We start from the raw sequence: 25789 nt of genomic DNA, 5'->3' as shown, positions 1-25789 counted from the left end.
TGAGCTTATTTCAGTTGAAATGACTATGCCACTAGCTATATCATAGTGAACACACATTTCTGCCTCTCTCTCTTCTTTTGATATGGCTTCACCTCTCTTCTCTTGCCTAGAGATTTGTAATTACCTAGACATTAACCCTACTTAACACTGATCCAGACACACACAGTGCGACTCTACTCAGTTCCATATTGAACCAGCCCCTACACCCTAGTCACTCCTGTAGATCTGAGAGTATTGGATAGATGGAAGCAATATGGCAACCCATCAGAAGCAATTACCGTAACGCTTATATGTGTGTTGTCAGCAGATGTGAGACCGAGTACGGTGAGTGTTTTTAAAAGACAATTAGGCAGAGAGGTGGCATGATTCAGATCACTCCCCGCGCTAAGGTGCGCCCCTCCATACTAATGCTGCAGTAATCAAGCACCGTTATGCCTCTTCAGCCCTCATCTATCTAGCCTTATTTACTCATTACACACATCTCTTACTACATGGGCTGAACCTAACCCAAATCCTTTCCACATCAGTATGACAGTTTCCATTAAGGTTGTGATTGTGAAAGGGATTTGCGCCATCATTGGAAACAATTGATCTGGATGAACGTAATTTTTATCACATCAAATATGCACCCATATACAATGGTTGCACCCCAAATGGGACCTTATTCCATATATAGTGCACTATTGTTGACCAGAGCCCATAGTTCACTATGTATGGGGTGCCATTTGGGACGTAGACATTTTATGAACCACAATCATCAGTTTGTGCTTGACTTGCTTGATTTAAGCCCTTGGCTCCTATATAGGTTTAATCAGTCTGTGATTATCATATAGATTTAAAGTGATGTAGAGGTGCCGTTTGAGGAAACGGGCACATATATCTTTGTGTGAAGTCCAGATGTTGTCTGTTTTCCCACTGAGGGATTTGTCTTTCTTTTATCTCATAGCGCTTGTTAATGATAATGCTAATGATACTAAGTCACATCTTCTGATTGGAAGAGACTGAAGATATTCGTGGATGAGGAAAACAGGGTTCTCAGAGGAGGGGGGGGCAATGGGAATCATTTGTGGCTTACCTTTCTCTTTTCTTTTCACTCTATACATCACAAGGAGAGTGGCACTGAATCAAGGGCGACTGTGTTCAGAATAGTCATTAACGTGGCAGAGAGAATTATTGCTTGGCTCTACTAACAACTTCCTTTCTGGCATGGTCTGTTGTGCTCTTTTCCTGTCTTTGATGAGAACTGTGGCTTCTTTGATTCAAAGTGAAGTATCAGTATAAATATGTCCATCCACACAAGCACAACATATTAGACGAACAAATCCACAAACATACTCTCACACATAAAAATGGAAGTGAATTGAAAATGGAAGAGAATGCATATACTGTATGTATGTGTTGCGCCTCCCGTCTTCCGTGCCGCGCGCACACACTTCCCCCTATACCTCCTCAGTCTTTTAAAGAGCACATTTTATCTTGTACTGCCCACATGGAAGATAATAGTTTCATCTTCCTGTTCCCCATCTCTGATCATCCAGGTACAACCACGTGTGTCATTACTAGGGTTGCAAAATTCCAGGAACTTTCAATAAATTCAGGCGGGAATAAGCAGGAAATCCAGAATCCTCCAACCAGGATTTCTGGAAAACCAGATAATTTAATTGAAAGTTCCCAAAATGTTGCAACCCTAGTCATTACCACAGAATCATCCCTGCAGGTGTAATCGAGTCTCAGACACTTTCATCAAATGCAATTTATGTTTATCCTTCTCCCCCAATCTCCTTTCTGGGATCCAGATGTCCTTATCTGTGTTGTTAGACTACACTAGACTGACGGAAAGGCCACTGATGTCAAATACTGATCTAATTATCCTACTTCTATCTGTTACAGGAGTGTAGGTATAGGGAGAGTCTGTGGCAAATAGACTGACAGATAGACAGGCTATAGCAGACAGATCCATAATCGGCATCTAATTGTAAGGTACAGGTACTTGGTAATTCAGAGCAGTATAGCTCAAAGTTATAGGACTGTGTACATATTGAATTGAGGCGAGACAATGACCTGCGCCCTAATTGAAACGAATGTGGCATTTAGAGCAAACTGAATTAATGAATTTGACTCGCCGCTCTCCCTTCCCCTCACCTTTCTCTCTCTTCAAAACATTTCCACTTAACACCACCAATGGAGATGGATTTGTTTTGCCAAAGCAAGAGGTATTTTAATAGGAAAACGCTACCAGATCATGTATGGCCAAAATGAGTCACTGTTAATTTTCCTCTGTCTGTGGGCTTCCCAAATGGCACTCAATTCCCTATGTAGCAGCAGTGCACTACTTTTGACCAGGCTCTGGTCAAAGTAGTGCACTACATAGGGAATAGGGTGCTATTTGGGATGCAACGGTACCAGCTACCAGATCATGTATGGCCAAAATGAGTCACTGTTAATTTTCCTCTGTCTGTGGGCGTCCCAAATGGCACCCAATTCCCTATGTAGCAGCAGTGCACTACATTTGACCAGGCTCTAGGCCTACATGATAAAAATAAATACTTATTTTCCACCATAATTTGCAAATAAATTCATTAAAAATCCTACAATGTGATTTTCTGGAGAAAAAAATTCTCAATTTGTCTGTCATAGTTGACGTGTACCTATGATGAAAATTACAGGCCTCTCTCATCTTTTTAAGTTGGAGAACTTGCACAATTGGTGGCTGACTAAATATTTTTTTTCCCCACTGTACCATACTAATTTGAGTGGTCTGCATTTACATTTACTATGTTAGGTCTACCCCTGAGACCAAGTTGAAAAACAATATGCACATTTTCCCACCAGAGATGTTTCAATCAAATTGCTGTGCATGATTGTGTAGTGCACATAAAAATAACATTTGCAGTTAAATTCCCGTGTACCGAATACAACATTTTAAATAAATGGGTTTCCATCGCATTTTCAACTCTACTGATCGTTTTGTCCCAATTATTTTTTGCATTGTATAGCAAATGTGTGATCTTTGCACATTGGCTTTAGCCAACAGCTCGCATATACAGTGAGGGTAGACTACCTAGGCCTACATGATGAGATTCCTATTACATTTACATTTTACATGTAAGTCATTTAGCAGACGCTCTTATCCAGAGCGACTTACAAATTGGATCCAGCTATAAGGGACTAAGAGCGAGCCAAACATCGATCATCATGTCACTAGAATAAGACCCTGGATATTTATGGAAAGCAGCATCAAGCTCATCACTGTGCACATTCACCAGTGTTGATCATAACTTATTTATTCTGTAGCCTAATAAACTACATGCTTTCCCAAGTTGTAGTGGGAGGACCACACAACATATCATCGCGTGATTCAAAGTTGACTTTGATATGATGGTTATTATATCAATATTTGAGCATAAAGGCATTTCCAAAGCTATTTCTCGCATAATGAATTTTACAGACACAAAATGATCCCACCTTGTCTAGCGTATTTTGTTTTGCCAACATTTGGAAAGTTTACAGACAAATTTGCTGTTTCCATCAGGCCTGTCGTGACATTTTTTATCCAACTTACTTTACTCGCATGAAAGGGTTGGATGGAAACCTGGTTAATGTTAAGTAGATTTCTGTTCTTTTTTTCACATTGAAGAGCCACCTTTTCGGCCGCAGGTCCAGCCGCCATTCACACGTGTTGAGGGGCAACTGGCCCGCCAGCCAGTTTAGACGCCACCCGGACTCCGGCATGTCCAGTAGTCACCAGTGCAGCGACTGCCAGTGCTCGAGCCTTCCCCGCGACTGCCACAGACGGCTGAGCTGTCCCAGCAGCCGGCAGAGCTTCACTCCGCACCCCAGCCGGTGCCACCTCGAGGCCGTTGCCAGTGATGCAGCCTGCCTTGTGACCAACAGAGTTCGAGCAAGCCGAGACGTCACCACAGCTGTAGACCGACCAGCAACCGCCAGTGCTCCAGCCTGCTCCACCTCTGCCTGCAGACTGCCAGTCAGACCTGCAGCCACCAGTGCCCGAGCCAGCACCCCATCCGACATTCGAGCATACACCCCAGCCTATGTTTCTCCTGGTCATCCTACTGGCACCGGACTCAACTCCGGTGCTGGTCCCTACAATGCCTGCTGCCCTTGCAGACCTGCTCAGCTTGGACATGACGCTCAAGCCGACTCTCGAACCAGAGTTCCACTCAGTGCCTCAGGTTCCAGCAGGCTCCGCAGTTCTGGTCCCGATGTCCACTACCGTCCTGGAGGAACAGTCCAGCCTGGACCTGTGCCCATCGCCAGACCCAGCACCAGCCCTGGGTCCGATGCCCTGTCCTGGACCCGCCGGCTGACCTGGTTCCAGTCCTGGTCCAGCCATCCACTCCCGTCGATAGACCATCTCCATCGGCCGACCCAGCACCAGCCCTGTGTCCGAAGCCTGTTCCTGTCCTTGGCTCATCAGCTGACCCAGCATTAGTCCTGGGTCCATCGCCTTCACCGGCCCCTGAGGACATATCACTGCTAGACCCACAACCAGCACTGGGTCTGATGTCCAACCCTGCCCCTGCCACACCGCCTGATCCAACTCCAGCCCTGGATCCACCGGCCAGATCAGATCTGGGCCTACCTCCGGCTCCGGACCTGGATGAACATCCAGCCTCCGTGGAAGCAAAAACTCAAACAGGAAGTACCAGTGACATGTTCAATATGGAAGTGGTCCGATGAAGCAGATACTAAGCTACAGGACTGTTTTGCTAGCACAGACTGGAATATATTCTGGGATTCATCCAATGGCATTGAGGAGTTTACCACATCAATCATCAGCTTCATTAATAAGTGCATTGACGACGTCGTCCCCACAGTGACAGTATGTACATATCCCAACCAGAAGCCATGGATTACAATCAACATCCGCACTGAGCTAAAGGCTAGAGCTGCCACTTTCAAGGAGTGGGACACTAATCTGGACGCTTATAAGAAATCCCGCTATGCCCTCCGATGAACCATCAAACAGGCAAAGAGTAAATACAGGACTAAGATCGATTCCTACTACACCGGCTACACTCGTCAGATTTGGCAGGGCTTGCAAACTATCATGGATTACAAAGGGAAACCCAGCCGAGAGCTACCAGGTGACGCAAGCCTACCAGACGAGCTAAATGCCTTCTATGCTCGCTTCGAGGCAAGCAACACTGAACCGTGTGTGAGAGCACCAGCTGTTCCGGATGACTGTGTGATCACGCTCTCCGTAGCCGAAGTGAGTAAGACCTTTTTAAACAGGTTAACATTCACAAGGCAGCAGGACCCAGACGGATTACCAGGACGCATACTCCGAGCATGTGTTGACCAGCTGGCAAGTGTCTTCACTGACATTTTCAACCTCTCCCTGACCCAGTCTGTAATACCTACATGTTTCAAGCAGACCATCATAGTCCCTGTGCCAAGAATGCCACGGTAACCTTTCTAAATGACTACCGCCCGTAGTGCTCACATCTGTAGCCATGAAATGCTTTGAAAGGCTGGTCATGGCTCACATCAACACCATCATCCCAGAAACCCTGGACCCACTACAATTCGCATACCGCCCCAACAGATCCACAGATGATGCAATCTCTATTGCACTCCACACTGACCTTTCCCACCTGGACAAAAGGAACACCTACATGAGAATGCTGTTCATAGACTACAGCTCAGCATTCAACACCACAGTGCCCTCCAAGCTCATCACTAAGCTAAGGTCACTGCAACTGGATCCTAGCTTCCTGACGTGCTACCCCAGGTGGTGAGGGTAGGCAAAAACACATCCGCAACGCTGACCCTCAACACGGGGGCCCCTCAAGGTTGCGTGCCTATTCCCCTCCTGTACTCCCTGTTCACCCACGACTGCGTGGCCGTGCACAACTCTAACACCATCATCAAGTTTGCTGATGACACGACAGTGATAGGCCTGATCACCAACTACGATGAGACAGCCTATAGGGAGGAGATCAGAGACCTGGCAGTGTGGTGCCAGGACAACAACCTCTCCTTCACCGTGGGAAAGACAAAGGAGCTGATCGTGGACTACAGGAAACGGATGGCCGAAGACTCCCCCATTCACATCGTCGGGGCTGTAGTGTAGCGGGTCGAGAGCTTCAAGTTCCTCGGTGTCCACATTGCTATGGAACTATCACAGTTGTGAAGTGGACAGGACAAAATGCCTCTTCCCCCTCAGGAGGCTGAAAATATTTGTTATGGGCCCTCAGATCCTCAAACTTCTACAGCTGCACCGTTGAGAGCATCTTGACTGGCTGCATCACCGCTTGGTATGGCAACTGCTCGGCATCCGACCACAAGGCGCTACAGTGGGTAATGCGCACAACCCAGTACATCACTCGGCGGCATCCGACCACAAGGTGCTACAGTGGGTAATGCGCACAACCCAGTACATCACTGGGGCCGAACTCCCTGCCACCCAGAAACTATGTATCAGTCGGTGTTAGAGGAAGGCCCTAAAAAGTGTAGAAGACTCCAGCCACCCATGTCATAGACTGTTCTCTCTGCTACCGCACTGCAAACAGTACCGGAGCACTAAGGCTCCTGAACAGCTTCTACCCCCAAGCCATAAGACTGCTAAAAAGTTAACCAAATAGCTACCCGGACTATCTGCATTGACCCTTTTTGCACTAACTATTTTTGACTCTATGCACACACACTGGACTCTACCCACACACTCAAACATACTGACACTCCAAAACATACACATACACACAGTCACTCACACATAACACGTATACACAGGCACGTGGTCCTCTGTAGCTCAGCTGGTAGAGCACGGCGCTTGTAACGCCAAGGTAGTGGGTTCGATCCCCGGGACCACCCATACACAAAAATGTATGCACGCATGACTGTAAGTCGCATTGGATAAAAGCGTCTGCTAAATGGCATATCATCATCATCATATCACACATTCACCACACACACACTTCCACACATCACATATGCTGCTGCTACTGTCTTATCTATCCTGTTTCCTAGTCACTTTACCCCTACCTCTATGTACATATCTATCTCAATTTGCTCGTACCTTTGCACATCGACTCGGTACTAGTACCCCATGTATACTGCCAAGCTACTGTATCATTGTGTATTTATTTAGTCCTTGTGTTACTATTTTTATTTTTTTATTGTATTCTGCATTGTTGTAAGTATTTCACTGTTAGTCTACACCTGTTGTTTATGTAGCATATGACAATAACTATTTTATTTGACATTGTTTCACATTTAATAAAAGACTCAAACAGAAACAAGCAAAAGGCTATACAGTAGGCTTGGGTGGTATCCAGATTTTCATATCGTCATACCATCCTTCTCTCATCCCGGGATTTATAACATTACCGGCATAGCACACAAGGGGCGCTAAAAATGCAAGAAAAGCCCATTGGGCCTATATTACCAGAATGCTAACAGAATTAGCACAAACTAATAGCGAAATCACATAGACGCTGTTAGCTAAATGCTAACGAGCAAAAACGAACATAATTAATTGCAAAGACAGGTAAATCCAGAGCTCTTTGACTTCTGGCAGAAAGCCATTATAAGATATATGAATGGCAAACATTTAGTAGTGAATTGCATACAAGTGTAACTTCATCACCTCATGTGCACCGCACAACAGAGACTCACCGATAGATATAGAACGCTATGAACTCGCCAGCTCCCATTGTGCTATTTACAAACAAACACATGACTGGCTCCACTGTTCTGGGGGACTACGGTATACTTCATAATGTGACAGATGACTTGAAGAACGCAATCCGCTTTATTTCCTAATGTATTTCACAGGTTGACTGCAGGTATTAAACTTAAAAGTAGCTGCAAATATTCAAATGTATTGAAAAACTTCAAATAAATAGTTTTGAAAGAATTGATGGCATTAAAAAAACATCCTGTTGCTTTTTCCAAATACCCCGGTATACGGTATTTACACATTTCCCCCAGCAAATAGGCCTACAAGGAAACTCAAGTAAACTCAACGTATCTCGACAAAGTTGATTGCGCGTGGGGGTCTGTGCGCTGCATAGTACCTTCCACAAACATTTTGCTAGACAAAAAGAGATGTAAGCGGGTTTACAGAGTGGCGCAGCGGTCTAAGCCACTGCATCACAGTGCTAAAGGCGTCACTACAGACCCCCTGGATCGATTCCAGGCTGTATCACAACCGGCCGTGATTGGGAGTCCCATTTGTAAATAAGAATTTGTTCTTAACTGACTTGACTAGTTAAATAAAGATAAAATAAATTTAATAATTAAAAATGTACAATTTACATGTTGGGGCAGTTGTAGAAAACCCTCCTCCCTCAGCCTGTCTTACAGACAGAAACTTTGTGACCTCAAGTAGATTACCATCCCCCGACCAGATCCTGACTAATGTCTTGCAGTAGAGGGCAATTCACACCTCTGTTGCTAGGCAGGCTGCTAGGGAGCCTGATGGAACTCTCTCCTGACTGTAGTCATGTGACACCTGTTTAACCAATCAGTGGCCTAGCCTGGGTGGGCGTATAATGCAAACGTCTAGCAACCCAAAGGTTGCGATTTTCAAATCTCATCACGGACAACTTTAGCATTTTAGCTAATTAGCAACTTTTCAACTACTTACTAATTTTTTGCTACTTTGCAACTACTTAGCATGTTAGCTAACCCTTCCCCTTCCCCTTCCTTAACCCAAACCTTTCCTTTTAACCAAACTCATAATCGTAACCCTAACCTTAACCCTAACCCCTAGCCTAGCTAAAGTTAGCCACCTTGCTAGAATTTGAAACACATCATACTTTTTTGCAAATTTGTAACATATTGTAAGTTTGCAAATTTGTAACATATAATACAAATTCTCATTCGTGACATAATGTACCATATTAAATGGGTGATGGACATCCACAAATTAGCACCATAAGAAACGTAACATGTCATACTAAATGGAGTGTCTCGGATTTATGTACATAATAATACGAAATGTTCTGAGACCAGGTTGGGTCATTCTACGTCCTCTAATTGGGACTCCGGGACAGTTGCACATATCTAAACCGGTACCTCTATCGGACTCCACCACCAGTTGGTAGCGTTGTTTTTAATTCATATTTGAAATATGCCATTAAAAACTGGGTGCACTTAATCATAAAATGTGCAAACTCCTCAGCCGGTAGACAGTACATTTGTTCCTTACTTCAATAGCCATGTAGGTGGGTTGCTGGAGGGAGACTTGAGTGTTCTTCCATACACTTCTGGTGAGAATGATTTAGTTTTGTCTCGATGGTTAACATTTTTGTTCCAATTGTTGCCTTACTCTTTCGTGCTCTGTTTGTCTCTGTCCCCCCCCCCTCTCTCTCTGCCCCCCTCTCTCGCCAGGTTCTGCCGAGTCTGCACCCAGACTGCGAGTACATCTTTCAGCTGGAGAGAGAGGAGCAGCGTTGTCTAAGATACATTGCAGAGCAGAACCACAGTACAGTTGAAAACAGTACACTACTTTTTAACTTCGATACATTGCAGAACCACAGTACACTAGGTATCCGTGACATTATCCTCCAAGAATCACCCATTACATTTTCTCACTCCAGTTTACAGTTCATAGATTAGATCTCAAGTATAGATTGTCATAATATGATATATGTTCACATCTAAATATGAGAGTCTGGCATTGAATACATGGTTTGCAGAGAATCATTCATTGAAAGAACAGATTCAGAGGGAAAAACTATCGTAGTGGAAAAATAAATAAGTGCATTATGTCAAAAGAGAGGACATAAGATATGTATATATCTTAGTAATTTATAGCAAGACTCAATTCCTGGCTGTGAGTGAGGTATTATGTTTTGATTAAGTACACTGAAAAAATCCTGTTGTTTTTACGGTAACTTACAACTTACAAAGGTACAGTATGTTACCGTAAATTCCAAATAAACGTTGGTTTAACAGTACATCACTGTCACAGGAGGTTGGTGGCACCTTAATTGGGGAGGACAGGCTTGTGGTAATGGCTGGAGCGGAATCAGTGGAATTGTATCAAATACATCAAACACATGGTTTCCATGGTTTCCATGTGTTTGATGCCATTCCATTTGCTCCATTCCAGACATTATTATGAGCCGTCCTCCCCTCAGCAGCCTCTACTGATCACTGTACATTTACAGTAATGTACTGCTAAACCAAAGTTTATTTGGAATTTATGGTAACATACTGTACCTTTTTTTAAACAGAAACTTACAGGTAACTGAGTAGACCATACATCACCTTTATCTCTCTCTCTTTCTCTCTTTCTCTCTCTCTCTCTCTCTCTCTTTCGCGCTCTAATCTTCCCTCTCTCTCTCTTTCGCGCTCTAATCTTCCCTCTCTGTCTCTCTTTCGCGCTCTAATCTTCCCTCTCTGTCTCTGTCTCTCTCCCTCTCTTACTCTCACTCTCTCTCCTGAAGGTTGTCTACCGTTCTGGGACTCTGTAGTGTGTTGGCCCTATGCTGCGGTTGGGGAGACATTCCACATTGCCTGTCCTGCTGTCTTCTCTCTTTTTGGGAATAACACAGGTGCAGTTGACATTTGTCACAGTGGAGGGTAGGGGGGAAGGTGTGTGTGTGCAGTGGGTGGAGATACCATGATGTACTGTATAAAGTATACATATAATATACAATGACATACAGGTACTATGTTATGGTTTTCTCTTTTTACAGTAATTCTCTCTGTCCATTTCCACTGGCTTCCAATCCTTGTCAGTTGCAGTGACTGACAGCCCATAGTCCCGCTTCTGTTTCTCATCACAGGTGACTCCTAACCTTTGACCTCTACCTCAGCAGGGTCAGTCAGCCGAAACTGCACTAGCATCGGATGGTCTCGACCCTTCCCCCCTTACCACATAGCCTGTAGTGTGGACGACAACATTCACATTCCAGAGGTGAGAGAGAGAGTTTAGAGAGAAGGGTCAGGGGGTCATCATGAGTATCGGCAGTGTACTGTTTTTTACTAACAATAGCTTTACAGCTGTTGTCTGTCAATGCAATCGACTGAACTGTACCTATATCAATGTGTTGTGACAGTATTTGGTTTGAAACAATGCCACATGCATTTTGATCTGAAATAATTAATAGGGCCATGCAAGAACATTTTACCCATAGTCATGGACTACAATCTCCCTAGCTTGATTCCTACTGTTTACTAAGGGAAGTGAGCCCTGACTAGGGTTGCAAAGCTACCGGTAAGTTACCAAAGTTACTGAAATCTTCAGTCATTTTGGTATTTAACAGAAAATCTATAGCAATCTATCGTAACTTTGGTAATTTATACTTGAATAACTTAAAAATATGTATTCATATATTGTATTCATTTTTTTTGTTTTTTTTGTACATAGACCATATGGTTCAAGAAAAAATAGCCTAATTAATGAAAAAAGCATCTAATCAACAATGGCATTATTTTCAATTACCTGTGCGTCTCATCCAACTATTGACTGTTCACAACAGCCACCAGTTTGACACCAAAACATTGACAACAAATACATATTGACATAGTAAAATAAATAAAAGTGTGTAAATAAAAATATAAAGGATATTTCATACTGAAACCCTCATACTAAACACTAATAGTATTCACTAAGTTGATGGTTTATATTTATGATAATGTTTTACAGCTTAAAATAAAATAAAAAATATCATCTTATTTAATTGTTTTATATATTTTACATGTGATTAAGGCCACACAGAGGGCCAGAGAAAATTACAGACACCACAACTGTGATAATCTGAAGTACCCAACAGGGCTACTCGACGTCTTGTGATAGATTACATAAAATACTTGAAAGATACCAAAATTCTGGTAGTTTACTTGTAAAATGGATAGACATTTGAGTGTTTCATGAATGATATTAGTGGACAGGATTCAAAGTTTGGACTCCAGAAAAGCAATCAACAATCATCTGTTGCAGACAGTTGAATTGAAACATCCTACATTTTACCATATGAAATTGCTTCCTGCTGTTGGAAATTGCATAAGTCTGTTGACTTACATCCGCCTGTACTGCAAATCTATGTTGGAATCAAATGCAATTATGGCACACATAATAACTAATGAAGGGGTTGTTTGCGGAGGGTTGAGTATCCATTGTTAAATTTAGATATTTTGATTATTCATTAGCCTACTCACTACTGATTGAGTAGTCAATTTAAGTGGACTACACCCATGTCATTTCAACAACGGAACGATAACGATTTGGACAGTCTATTCATATGTAATAGTCTCTCATTTGTAAATATTTCCAAGTGTGTATAATGTTATTGGAATTTGATTTCAATGGAATATAATGACCATGTAATTTCAATTTTGGAACGATAATGTTATTTGGAACAATACCGATTTGAAGAGTCTATCCATATCTAATTGTCGCTCATTTCTGTAGAATTTTATAGCGTAGTAATTCATTAATTTCTATCCTTTCTATCCTTCAAAGAGTGAGGATGGATTGTATTTTCTTTGTCTAGTGGATCATTCCTGTAAACCAGATTGGAGGATTTGGCTTGGATTTTTGTATCTTCACATAATCAGTACCACAGTTGAAAACTCAACCATGTCCATGAAGGCACGATTTGATTGGCAACCATGAATAGCCTAGTTTTCGTTCGGTAAACATGAGCGGATTATGGTATGATGAATCACTTGGATGCGCAGATGTACAGTGGGGAAAAAAAGTATTTAGTCAGCCACCAATTGTGCAAGTTCTCCCACTTAAAAAGATGAGAGAGGCCTGTAATTTTCATCATAGGTACACGTCAACTATGACAGACAAAATGAGATTTTTTTTCTCCAGAAAATCACATTGTAGGATTTTTAATGAATTTATTTGCAAATTATGGTGGAAAATAAGTATTTGGTCAATAACAAAAGTTTCTCAATACTTTATATACCCTTTGTTGGCAATGACACAGGTCAAACGTTTTCTGTAAGTCTTCACAAGGTTTTCACACACTGTTGCTGGTATTTTGGCCCATTCCTCCATGCAGATCTCCTCTAGAGCAGTGATGTTTTGGGGCTGTCGCTGGGCAACACAGACTTTCAACTCCCTCCAAAGATTTTCTATGGGGTTGAGATCTGGAGACTGGCAAGGCCACTCCAGGACCTTGAAATGCTTCTTACAAAGCCACTCCTTCGTTGCCCGGGCGGTGTGTTTGGGATCATTGTCATGCTGAAAGACCCAGCCACGTTTCATCTTCAATGCCCTTGCTGATGGAAGGAGGTTTTCACTCAAAATCTCACGATACATGGCCCCATTCATTCTTTCCTTTACACGGATCAGTCATCCTGGTCCCTTTGCAGAAAAAACAGCCCCAAAGCATGATGTTTCCACCCCCATGCTTCACAGTAGGTATGGTGTTCTTTGGATGCAACTCAGCATTCTTTGTCCTCCAAACACGACGAGTTGAGTTTTTACCAAAAAAGTTCTATTTTTGTTTCATCTGACCATATGACATTCTCCCAATCCTCTTCTGGATCATCCAAATGCACTCTAGCAAACTTCAGACGGGCCTGGACATGTACTGGCTTTAGCAGGGGGACACGTCTGGCACTGCAGGATTTGAGTCCCTGGCGGCGTAGTGTGTTACTGATGGTAGGCTTTGTTACTTTGGTCCCAGCTCTCTGCAGGTCATTCACTAGGTCCCCCATGTGGTTCTGGGATTTTTGCTCACCGTTCTTGTGATCATTTTGACCCCACGGGGTGAGATCTTGCGTGGAGCCCCAGATCGAGGGAGATTATCAGTGGTCTTGTATGTCTTCCATTTCCTAATAATTGCTCCCACAGTTGATTTCTTCAAACCAAGCTGCTTACCTATTGCAGATTCAGTCTTCCCAGCCTGGTGCAGGTCTACAATTTTGTTTCTGGTGTCCTTTGACAGCTCTTTGGTCTTGGCCATAGTGGAGTTTGGAGTGTGACTGTTTGAGGTTGTGGACAGGTGTATTTAATACTGATAACAAGTTCAAACAGGTGCCATTAATACAGGTAACGAGTGGAGGACAGAGGAGCCTCTTAAAGAAGAAGTTACAGGTCTGTGAGAGCCAGAAATCTTGCTTGTTTGTAGGTGACCAAATACTTATTTTCCACCATAATTTGCAAATAAATTCATAAAAATCCTACAATATGATTTTCTGGAAAAAAAAATCTCAATTTGTCTGTCATAGTTGACGTGTACCTATGATGAAAATTACAGGCCTCTTTCATCTTTTTAAGTGGGAGAACTTGCACAATTGGTGGCTGACTAAATACTTTTTTCCCCCACTGTATGAGTCATGAATAATGATATGATTAAGAGACAGTTAGCAGGGTTTATATGACTCAGAGAAGGAGTACTGATCTAGGATCAGGTCCGTCTGTCCATACAATCATATTCAGTATGATTTAAAAGGCAGAACTGATCCTAGATCAGCACTCATACTATGAGAGGCACCATGAATACAAGTCCTGAGGCCTCATTTATAAATGTTGTGTAAATTTCACACTAAATATCTGAGTGCACAATTTCTGAAAAGGATACGTCTCAAAATGTTGAGATTTATAAACTTGGCGCATGCACATATGCATGTCTGTTATCAATAAGATCCATCCTAATACTACTGTGCGTGCATGAACAAGCATTATAACTCCGCCTCCATTCACCTTTTATGGTGACAATAAAACTGTTTATTTGCAGTATAATTTGGAACTATTGGAATTAGGCCACAGCAGTTTCTAAAAGAAAGAGCAATGGCAAATTTGATCAAATGTTTTTGGAGGTGTTGGCAGAATGTTTTAATCTTTTGCAATAACTTATGCTGTATTTGGCAAAGGACTGTGACAGTTTCTGAAATAAAAAACTATGGACAATTGTTATGGACAATTAAATGAGAGATGCGCATGGTAATTTGTTGTATGGATTCTTTGGGAATATGAACCCATCACAGCCAGAAAAGGAGGAATTTATTCTGCAATGGTTATGAAAATAAAATAAAAAGGAAATATATTCCCAAGTCTAAATATTTTAAATCCAAAAATAAAACACAGATTTTCGCACTTCTCACTAACGTCAAATGGCTGCATCTTGTTATTATGTTTTCCCGTTTAAAAAAAATATTATTTTTTTCTGGATAAGCCTGTCATATCCCCCATTTTCACAAAATACTTACTTGTCTGCTTGCAATACAATACTTCAACCACTAGAACATTTACGTACACAAGATCTAAAGTTTGCGTGGAGGTAAGGACATTTTCAGTTTTTATAAATGCCAACTTTTGCAGGAAGCTGGGCCCATATTTACAAACAGTCAAAGTTGGAATGCTGGTATAGGATCAGTTTGGCTTTTTAGTTCATAACGAATAACATTATATGGACAGGGCACACGGTCAGACCTGATCCTAGATCAGCACTCCTACTCTGAGACTGTGATGTCTGCTTCCCTCTAACTGTATGTGAAACCCATACAGCAGTCATACTTTGCCACGGTGAAGCTGATCTACTCCATTGGCTATGGCACCTCCCTGGTCTTCCTGTCCATCGCCGTGGTGATTCTGCTGCTCTTCAGGTAGGTGGAGGTCAAAGGTTGTAACCTGGTGTACCAGGTGATTGATTTGTTGATTAATTAATTGATTGATTGGGATGAAGAAATAGAATGGTTTCCACATGATTTTCCATGGTCCACCCACTGCAATTATATTAGTCAAAGATTAGTCAAATGAAAGATTTCTCAATATAACTCGGACTAAAAGATGTAGAGATGTGATCTGATCCTTATAAAGGGAGATTAAAGACCAATGAGGACGAGAGGTAATCAACACTACAGTGGGGGAAAAAAAGTATTTAGTCAGCCACCAATTGTGCAAGTTCTCCCACTTAAAAAGATGAGAGAGGCCTGTAATTTTCATCATAGGTACACGTCAACTATGACAGACAAAAGGAGAATTTTTTTTCCAGAAAATCACATTGTAGGATTTTTAATGAATTTATTTGCATCTCAGGCCGGTTTCTAAATCTATTGTTTCTGAGGAGCAGTAGGAGGTTACATGCCCTGTGTTTGGTACGAGCATTATGCATGGAGTCTGAATCTGAAGATCCTCACCTACAAGTCTGTTTGTTTCTGAGGAGCAGCGGTTACATGCCCTGTGTCCGGTACGAGCATTGTGCATGTACATTGAGCGGACCGGGGTGACCAACCGGTTGTCTGTTTTGCTAATCCGGCTCTGGCATATGACAGCAAAAGGCGGGAATTACCTAACCCCACTTCCCGGCACACAATCATTTTCTGTAAACAAATCCGTGAACCAAGATGCGTGGTAAATTTACTGCTGAAGAAAAAGCCCCTTTATAATGAAGCCATAATACATTTTGCGATATGGCATAGGCTACACTTAATCAGAGGTGTTTTTAGGATTTCCACACATAGTGAACATTTGTTAGCAGGATCAGATTTAGGGGTGATTTTTTAAAAACACATTTCATTCAATTCTACATCAGTTACATGATACAAGCCATACAGTGCCTTGCAAAAGTATTCATCCCCCTTGGCGTTTTTCCTATTTTGTTGCATTACAACCTGTCATTTAAATGGATTTGTATTTCATGTAATGGACATACACAAAATAGTCCAAATTGGTGAAGTGAAATAAAAAAAATTACTTACGATCTGGTGCAACCAATTACCTTCAGAAGTCACATAATTAGTTTTTAAAAAGTCCACCTGTGTGCAATCTAAGTGTTACATGATCTGTCACATTTTTGCAAGCCACTGTAAATGGCTATTGTAGCTGGAAATGGCTGATTTTTAATGGTATATCTACAGTGGGGAAAAAAAGTATTTAGTCAGCCACCAATTGTGCAAGTTCTCCCACTTAAAAAGATGAGAGGCCTGTAATTTTCATCATAGGTACACGTCAACTATGACAGACAAAATGAGAAAATAAAATCCAGAAAATCACATAGTAGGATTTTTTATGAATTTATTAGCAAATTATGGTGGAAAATAAGTATTTGGTCAATAACAAAAGTTTCTCAATACTTTGTTATATACCCTTTGTTGGCAATGACACAGGTCAAACGTTTTCTGTAAGTCTTCACAAGGTTTTCACACACTGTTGCTGGTATTTTGGCCCATTCCTCCATGCAGATCTCCTCTAGAGCAGTGATGTTTTGGGGCTGTCGCTGGGCAACACAGACTTTCAACTCCCTCCAAAGATTTTCTATGGGGTTGAGATCTGGAGACTGGCTAAGCCACTCCAGGACCTTGAAATGCTTCTTACGAAGCCACTCCTTCGTTGCCCGGGCGGTGTGTTTGGGATCATTGTCATGCTGAAAGACCCAGCCACGTTTCATCTTCAATGCCCTTGCTGATGGAAGGAGGTTTTCACTCAAAATCTCACGATACATGGCCCCATTCATTCTTTCCTTTACACGGATCAGTCGTCCTGGTCCCTTTGCAGAAAAACAGCCCCAAAGCATGATGTTTCCACCCCCATGCTTCACAGTAGGTATGGTGTTCTTTGGATGCAACTCAGCATTCTTTGTCCTCCAAACACGACGAGTTGAGTTTTTACCAAAAAGTTCTATTTTGGTTTCATCTGACCATATGACATTCTCCCAATCCTCTTTTGGATCATCCAAATGCACTCTAGCAAACTTCAGACGGGCCTGGACATGTACTGGCTTTAGCAGGGGGACACGTCTGGCACTGCAGGATTTGAGTCCCTGGCGGTGTAGTGTGTTACTGATGGTAGGCTTTGTTACTTTGGTCCCAGCTCTCTGCAGGTCATTCACTAGGTCCCCATGTGTGGTTCTGGGATTTTTGCTCACCGTTCTTGTGATCATTTTGACCCCACGGTGTGAGATCTTGCGTGGAGCCCAGATCTAGGGAGATTATCAGTGGTCTTGTAAGTCTTCCATTTCCTAATAATTGCTCCCACAGTTGATTTCTTCAAACCAAGCTGCTTACCGATTGCAGATTCAGTCTTCCCAGCCTGGTGCAGGTCTACAATTTTGTTTCTGGTGTCCTTTGACAGCTCTTTGGTCTTGGCCATAGTGGAGTTTGGAGTGTGACTGTTTGAGGTTGTGGACAGGTGTCTTTTATACTGATAACAAGTTCAAACAGGTGCCATTAATACAGGTAACAAGTGGAGGACAGAGGAGCCTCTTAAAGAAGAAGTTACAGGTCTGTGAGAGCCAGAAATCTTGCTTGTTTGTAGGTGACCAAATACTTATTTTCCACCATAATTAGCAAATAAATTCATTAAAAATCCTACAATGTGATTTTCTGGAATTTTTTTCCTCAATTTATCTGTCATATTTGACGTGTACCTTTGATGAAAATTACAGGCCTCTCTCATCTTTTTAAGTGGGAGAACTTGCACAATTGGTGGCTGACTAAATAATTTTTTTCCCCACTGTACTTCTCAGACTAAGAAAACGTATAGTTTGCCATTCAGCAGCTCTGTGCTGTATTTTGTCCAGGTTACCATTGGGGTGAAGCCTAGGACCCCTGTCACTAACGAGGAACAATGGCACTCCATTTCTCCAAGCTACACCTATTTTGGATTCAGACGTTCCTGTTGAGAGAATGTCTAGCACGCTTTCCTCCCTCCACTCATCTCCCCTCCTCTCTCCCTCCAGACATTTTTAGCAGTCTAATCTAATCAAACATGTGGGCACTCTGAAAGGACAAATCCATAGATTTGTGATTTGCTGTCTCTCTCTCACTATTATTCAAGTACGCAGCTAATATAGAAAATGCTACAGTCAGAGACTGCACAACGATTCTTTGACAGGGGGTGCAGGATTTATTTATTTATTTTTAGATATGTTTCTGCTTATAATTCAGAAATGTTGGTAGGCTATTTGTTAGTCAACTTGTCTATAATTAGATACATGCTTCTTCTCTTCTGTCATATGTTGTCCTAGAAGACTAAATCAACTCTTGCTCACCAGAATGTCAAACATGAATTCTTTAATCTAGTTGACATTGGTAAAGTTTGCTCTGTTATCTCTGCTTCTTTAATGGAGCAAAGACGTTTAGAGACCGGGAAGAAAATGCAATAACCCCCAAAAGATGGTGATTTTTTTTTCTGTGCAAAATTTCCAAATGACATCAGTTTGACTGGTTGTAAGGAACTAGAAAGCTGTGAAAATGACCCAACATGTTTCTGATAAGATATCAGTTTGGCTTTGATGCATCTTTTATGTGGTTGAAATTCTATCAGCTTTTATGCTGCTGAGATTGCACCTCTACTGATGTGTCTAACTGTGCATTAGCATTCTCTCAAGCAGCTCTGGAGTAATGCAGGTGCTTACCGGGGCTGAAGCCCCTTGTATGTATTATACAGTGCCTTCGGAAAGTATTCAGACCCCTTGGAGCGTGCCCTTGCAGACTGTAAAGTAGCAGTAACGTTCAGAGGTAAACCCCTTGCCATCAGATTAGATATTTCAGGGGCCAAGCCCACAGATTCCAAATCTCTGGCTGTGGGTGCTAGACCTGCCCCGGGTCCCTGTGCAACTGGAGTTGCCATGGTCCCTGCCTAAAAGGTGAATGATATCCACGAATCAAGGTCATTTGGGCCAACGGGGAGCCACAAGGATCAATGACAAACCCTTCCAATGCACCCTCACAAGTGTCGGCTGAATCAGGTCCACAGGGGGAAACGAGTTAATTAGATTGCACCTCTACTGATGTGTCTAACTGTGCATTAGCATTCTCTCAAGCAGCTCCGGAGTAATGCAGGGGCTTACCGGAGCTGAAGCCCCTTGTATGTATTATACAGTGCCTTCGGAAAGTATTCAGACCCCTTGACTTTTTCCACATTTTGTTAGGTTACAGCCTTATTCTAAAATTGATTAAATTGTTTTTCCCCCTCATCAATCTACACACAATACCCCATAATGACAAAGCAAAAACAGGCTTTTAGAAATATTTGCTAATTTATTAAAAATACAAAACTTAAATATCACATTTACATAAGTATTCAGACCCTTAACTCAGCACTTTGTTGAAGCACATTTGGCAGCAATTACAGCCTTGAGTCTTCTAGTGCATGTGGTTTACTTTTTTGGTTACTACATGATTCCATATGTGTTAATTCATAGTTTTGATGTTTTCATTAATATTCTACAATGTAAAAACATTTAAAAATAAAAACCCTTGAATGAGTAAGTGTGTCCAAACTTTTGACTGATACTGTGTGTGTATGTATGTATGTATGTATGTATGTATGTATGTATGTATGTATGTACAGTGAGGGAATTAAGTATTTGATCACCTGCTGATTTTATACGTTTGCCCACTGACAAAGACATGATCAGTCTATAATTTTAATGGTAGGTTTATTTGAACAGTGAGAGAAAGAATAACTACAAAAAAATCCAGAAAAACACATGTCAAAAATGTTAAAGTGATTTGCATTTTAATGAGGGAAATAAGTATTTGAACCCTCTGCAAAACATGACTTAGTACTTGGTGGCAAAACCCTTGTTGGCAATCACAGAGGTCAGACGTTTCTTGAAGTTGGCCACCAGGTTTACACACATCTCAGGAGGGATTTTGTCCCACTCCTCTATGCAGATCTTCTCCAAGTCATTAAGGTTTCGAGGCTGACATTTGGCAACTCGAACCTTCAGCTCCCTCCACAGATTTTCTATGGGATTAAGGTCTGGAGACTGGCTAGGCCACTCCAGGACCTTAATGTGCTTCTTCTTGAGCCACTCCTTTGTTGCCTTTGCCGTGTGTTTTGGGTCATTGTCATGCTGGAATACCCATCCACGACCCATTTTCAATGCCCTGGCTGAGGGAAGGAGGTTCTCACCCAAGATTTGACGGTACATGGCCCCGTCCATCGTCCCTTTGATGCGGTGAAGTTGTCCTGTCCTCTTAGCAGAAAAACACCCCCAAAGCATAATGTTTCCACCTCCATGTTTGACAGTGGGGATGGTGTTCTTGGGGTCATAGGCAGCATTCCTCCTCCTCCAAACACGGCGAGTTGAGTTGATGCCAAAGAGCTTGATTTTGGTCTCATCTGACCACAACACTTTCACCCAGTTCTCCTCTGAATTATTCAGATGTTCATTGGCAAACTTCAGACAGGCCTGTATATGTGCTTTCTTGAGCAGGGGGACCTTGCGGGCGCTGCAGGATTTCAGTTCTTCACGGCGTAGTGTGTTACCAATTGTTTTCTTGGTGACTATGGTCCCAGCTGCCTTGAGATCATTGACAAGATCCTCCCGTGTAGTTCTGGGCTGATTCCTCACCGTTCTCATGATCATTGCAACTCCACAAGGTGAGATCTTGCATGGAGACCCAGGCCGAGGGAGATTGACAGTTATTTTGTGTTTCTTCCATTTGCGAATAATCGCACCAACTGTTGTCACCTTCTCACCAAGCTGCTTGGCGATGGTCTTGTAGCCCATTCCAGCCTTGTGTAGGTCTGCAATCTTGTCCCTGACATCCTTGGAGAGCTCGTTGGTCTTGGCCGTGGTGGAGAGTTTGGAATCTGATTGATTGATTGCTTCTGTGGACAGGTGTCTTTTATACAGGTAACAAGCTGAGATTAGGAGCACTCCCTTTAAGAGTGTGCTCCTAATCTCAGCTCGTTACCTGTATAAAAGTCACCTGGGAGCTGTTGTGTAAACTGTTCCTATGTATAATATATATGTGTGTATAAAATATATATATACACTACCTTTCAAAAGTTTGGGGTCACTTACAAATGTCCTTGTTTTCGAAAGAAAAGCATTTTTTGTCCATTTAAAATAACATCAAATTGATCAGAAATACAGTGTAGACATTGTTAATGTTGTAAATGGCTATTGTAGCTGGAAACCGCTTATTTTTTTATGGAATATCTACATAGGCGTACAGAGGCCCATTATCAGCAACCATCATGCCTGTTTTCCAATGGCACGTTGTGTTTGCTAATCCAAGTTTTTTAGCACATCTGAAAACTGTTGTGCTGATTTAAAGAAGTAATAAAACTGGCCTTCTTGAGACTAGTTGAGTATCTGGAGCATCAGCAATTGTGGGTTCGATTACAGGCGCAAAATGGCCAGAAGCAAAGAACTTTCTTCTGAAACTCATCAGTCTATTCTTATTCTGAGAAATGAAGGCTATTCCATGCGAGAAATTGCCAAGAAACTGAAGATCTCGTACATTGCTGTGTACTACTCCCTTCACAGAACAGCGCAAACGGGCTCTAACCAGAATAGAAAGAGGAGTGGGAGGCCCCGGTGCACAACTGAGCAAGAGGACAGTGTCTAGTTTGAGAAACAGGTGCCTCACAGGTCCTCAACTGGCAGCTTCATTAAATAGTACCCGCAAAACACCATTCTCAACGTCAACAGTGAAGAGGCGACTCCGGGATGCTGACCTTCTAGGCAGAGTTGCAAAGAAAAAGCCATATCTCAGACTGCCCATCTTAATCTTTTATTTTTATTGGCCAGTCTGAGATATGGCTTTTTCTTTGCAACTCTGCCTAGAAGGTCAGCATCCCAGAGTCCCCTCTTCACTGTTGACGTTGAGACTGGTGTTTTCTGTGTGTCGCTTCATTGGCCTGGGCTATAGTTTGTTTGAATTCAAGACCAGGTTGATCTCAGTTTGTAGCCACTCATTTTGTTAATTTGTGTATAATTAAAAACATTTCAGCTTACAGTGGCTTGCGAAAGTATTCACCCCCCTTGGCATTTTTCCTATTTTGTTGCCTTACAACCTGGAATTAAAATACAGTGGGGAAAAAAAGTATTTAGTCAGCCACCAATTGTGCAAGTTCTCCCACTTAAAAAGATGAGAGAGGCCTGTAATTTTCATCATAGGTACACGTCAACTATGACAGACAAACTGAGATTTTTTTTTCTCCAGAAAATCACATTGTAGGATTTTTAATGAATTTATTTGCAAATTATGGTGGAAAATAAGTATTTGGTCACCTACAAACAAGCAAGATTTCTGGCTCTCACAGACCTGTAACTTCTTCTTTAAGAGGCTCCTCTGTCCTCCACTCGTTACCTGTATTAATGGCACCTGTTTGAACTTGTTATCAGTATAAAAGACACCTGTCCACAACCTCAAACAGTCACACTCCAAACTCCACTATGGCCAAGACCAAAGAGCTGTCAAAGGACACCAGAAACAAAATTGTAGACCTGCACCAGGCTGGGAAGACTGAATCTGCAATAGGTAAGCAGCTTGGTTTGAAGAAATCAACTGTGGGAGCAATTATTAGGAAATGGAAGACATACAAGACCACTGATAATCTCCCTCGATCTGGGGCTCCACGCAAGATCTCACCCCGTGGGGTCAAAATGATCACAAGAACGGTGAGCAAAAATCCCAGAACCACATGGGGGGACCTAGTGAATGACCTGCAGAGAGCTGGGACCAAAGTAACAAAGCCTACCATCAGTAACACACTACGCCGCCAGGGACTCAAATCCTGCAGTGCAAGACGTGTCCCCCTGCTTAAGCCAGTACATGTCCAGGCCCGTCTGAAGTTTGCTAGAGTGCATTTGGATGATCCAGAAGAGGATTGGGAGAATGTCATATGGTCAGATGAAACCAAAATATAACTTTTTGGTAAAAACTCAACTTGTCGTGTTTGGAGGACAAAGAATGCTGAGTTGCATCCAAAGAACACCATACCTACTGTGAAGCATGGGGGTGGAAACATCATGCTTTGGGGCTGTTTTTTCTGCAAAGGGACCAGGACGACTGATCCGTGTAAAGGAAAGAATGAATGGAGCCATGTATCGTGAGATTTTGAGTGAAAACCTCCTTCCATCAGCAAGGGCATTGAAGATGAAATGTGGCTGGGTCTTTCAGCTTGACAATGATCCCAAACACACCGCCCGGGCAACGAAGGAGTGGCTTCGTAAGAAGCATTTCAAGGTCCTGGAGTGGCCTAGCCAGTCTCCAGATCTCAACCCCATAGAAAATCTTTGGAGGGAGTTGAAAGTCCGTGTTGCCCAGCGACAGCCCCAAAACATCACTGCTCTAGAGGAGATCTGCATGGAGGAATGGGCCAAAATACCAGCAACAGTGTGTGAAAACCTTGTGAAGACTTACAGAAAACGTTTGACCTGTGTCATTGCCAACAAAGGGTATATAACAAAGTATTGAGAAACTTTTGTTATTGACCAAATACTTATTTTCCACCATAATTTGCAAATAAATTCATTAAAAATCCTACAATGTGATTTTCTGGATATTATTTTCTCAATTTGTCTGTCATAGTTGACGTGTACCTATGATGAAAATTACAGGCCTCTCTCATCTTTTTAAGTGGGAGAACTTGCACAATTGGTGGCTGACTAAATACTTTTTTTCCCCACTGTAGATTTTTTGGGGGAGTTTGTATCATTTGATTTACACAACATGCCTACCACTTTGAAGATGCAAAATATTTTTTGTTGTGAAACAAACAAGAAATAAGAGAAAAAAACAGAACTTGAGCGTGCATAACTATTCACCCCCCCCCCCAAAGTCAATACTTTGTAGAGCTACCTTTTGCAGAAATTACAGCTGCAAGTCTCTTGGGGTATGTCTCTATAAGCTTGGCATATCTAGCCACTGGGATTTTTGCCCATTCTTCAAGGCAAAATTGCTCCAGCTCCTTCAAGTTGAATGGGCTCCGCTGGTGTACAGCAATCTTTAAGTCATACCACAGATTCTCAATTGGATTGACGTCTGGGCTTTGTCTAGGCCATTCCAAGACATTTAAATGTTTCCCCTTAAACCACTCAAGTGTTGCTTTAGCAGTATGCTTAGGGTCATTGTCCTGCTGGAAGGTGAACCTCCGTCCCAGTCTCAAATCTCTGGAAGACTGAAAGGTTTCCCTCAAGAATTTCCCTGTATTTAGCGCCATCCATTCAATTCTGACCAGTTTTCTAGTCCCTGCCAATGAAAAACGTCCCCACAGCATGATGCTGCCACCACCATGCTTCACTGTGGGGATGGTGTTCTCTGGGTGATGAGAGGTGTTGGATTTGCGCCAGACATAGTATTTTCCTTGATGGCCAAAAAGCAAAATGTTAGTCTCATCTGACTAGAGTACCTTCTTCCATATGTTTGGGGAGTCTCCCACATACCTTTTGGCGAACACCAAATGTGTTTGCTTATTTTTTTCTTTAAGCAATGGTTTTTTTCTGGCCACTCTTCCATAAAGCCCAGCTCTGTGGAGTGTACGGCTTAAAGTGGTTCTATGGACAGATACTCCAATCTCCGCTGTGGAGCTTTGCAGCTCCTTAAGGGTGATTTTTGGTCTCTTTGTTCCCTCTCTGATTAATGCCCTCCTTGCCTGGTCCGTGAGTTTTGGTGGGCGGCCCTCTCTTGGCAGGTTTGTTGTGGTGCCATATTCTTTCCATTTTTTAATAATGGATTTAATGGTGGTCCGTGGGATGTTCAAAGTTTCAGGTATTTTTTTTTAACCCAACCCTGATCTGTACTTCTCCACAACTTAGTCCCTGACCTGTTTGGAGAGCTCCTTGGTCTTCATGGTGCCGCTTGCTTGGTGGTGCCCTTAGCTTATTGGTGTTGCAGACTCTGGGGCCTTTCAGAACAAGTGTGTGTACAGTGGGGAAAAAAGTATTTAGTCAGCCACCAATTGTGCAAGTTCTCCCACTTAAAAATATGAGAGAGGCCTGTAATTTTCATCATAGGTACACGTCAACTATGAAAGACAAATTGAGACTTTTTTTTCCAGAAAATCACATTGTAGGATTTTTAATGAATTTATTTGCAAATTATGGTGGAAAATACGTATTTGGTCACCTACAAACAAGCAAGATTTCTGGCTCTCACAGACCTG

General features: G+C 42.3%; 1 protein-coding gene across 1 annotated transcript in view; it reads left to right on the top strand.

Annotated features, from left to right (window-relative positions):
* Positions 1–25789, top strand: part of LOC121532760 (growth hormone-releasing hormone receptor-like) — a 65671-nt gene that overhangs the window by 13359 nt on the left and 26523 nt on the right. The window contains exons 2-5 of the mRNA XM_041838554.2: positions 9361–9469; positions 10422–10529; positions 10797–10894; positions 15446–15543. Coding sequence (XP_041694488.2) covers positions 9361–9469; positions 10422–10529; positions 10797–10894; positions 15446–15543 — 413 coding nt within the window. The remainder of the gene's footprint in view (positions 1–9360; positions 9470–10421; positions 10530–10796; positions 10895–15445; positions 15544–25789) is intronic.

This window comes from Coregonus clupeaformis, chromosome 20 (genome assembly GCF_020615455.1).
Source record: "Coregonus clupeaformis isolate EN_2021a chromosome 20, ASM2061545v1, whole genome shotgun sequence".
Classification (NCBI taxonomy): Eukaryota; Metazoa; Chordata; class Actinopteri; order Salmoniformes; family Salmonidae; genus Coregonus; species Coregonus clupeaformis.
The sequence above is the reverse complement of the archived record's forward strand: the minus strand, read 5'-3'. Positions and strand labels throughout refer to the sequence as shown.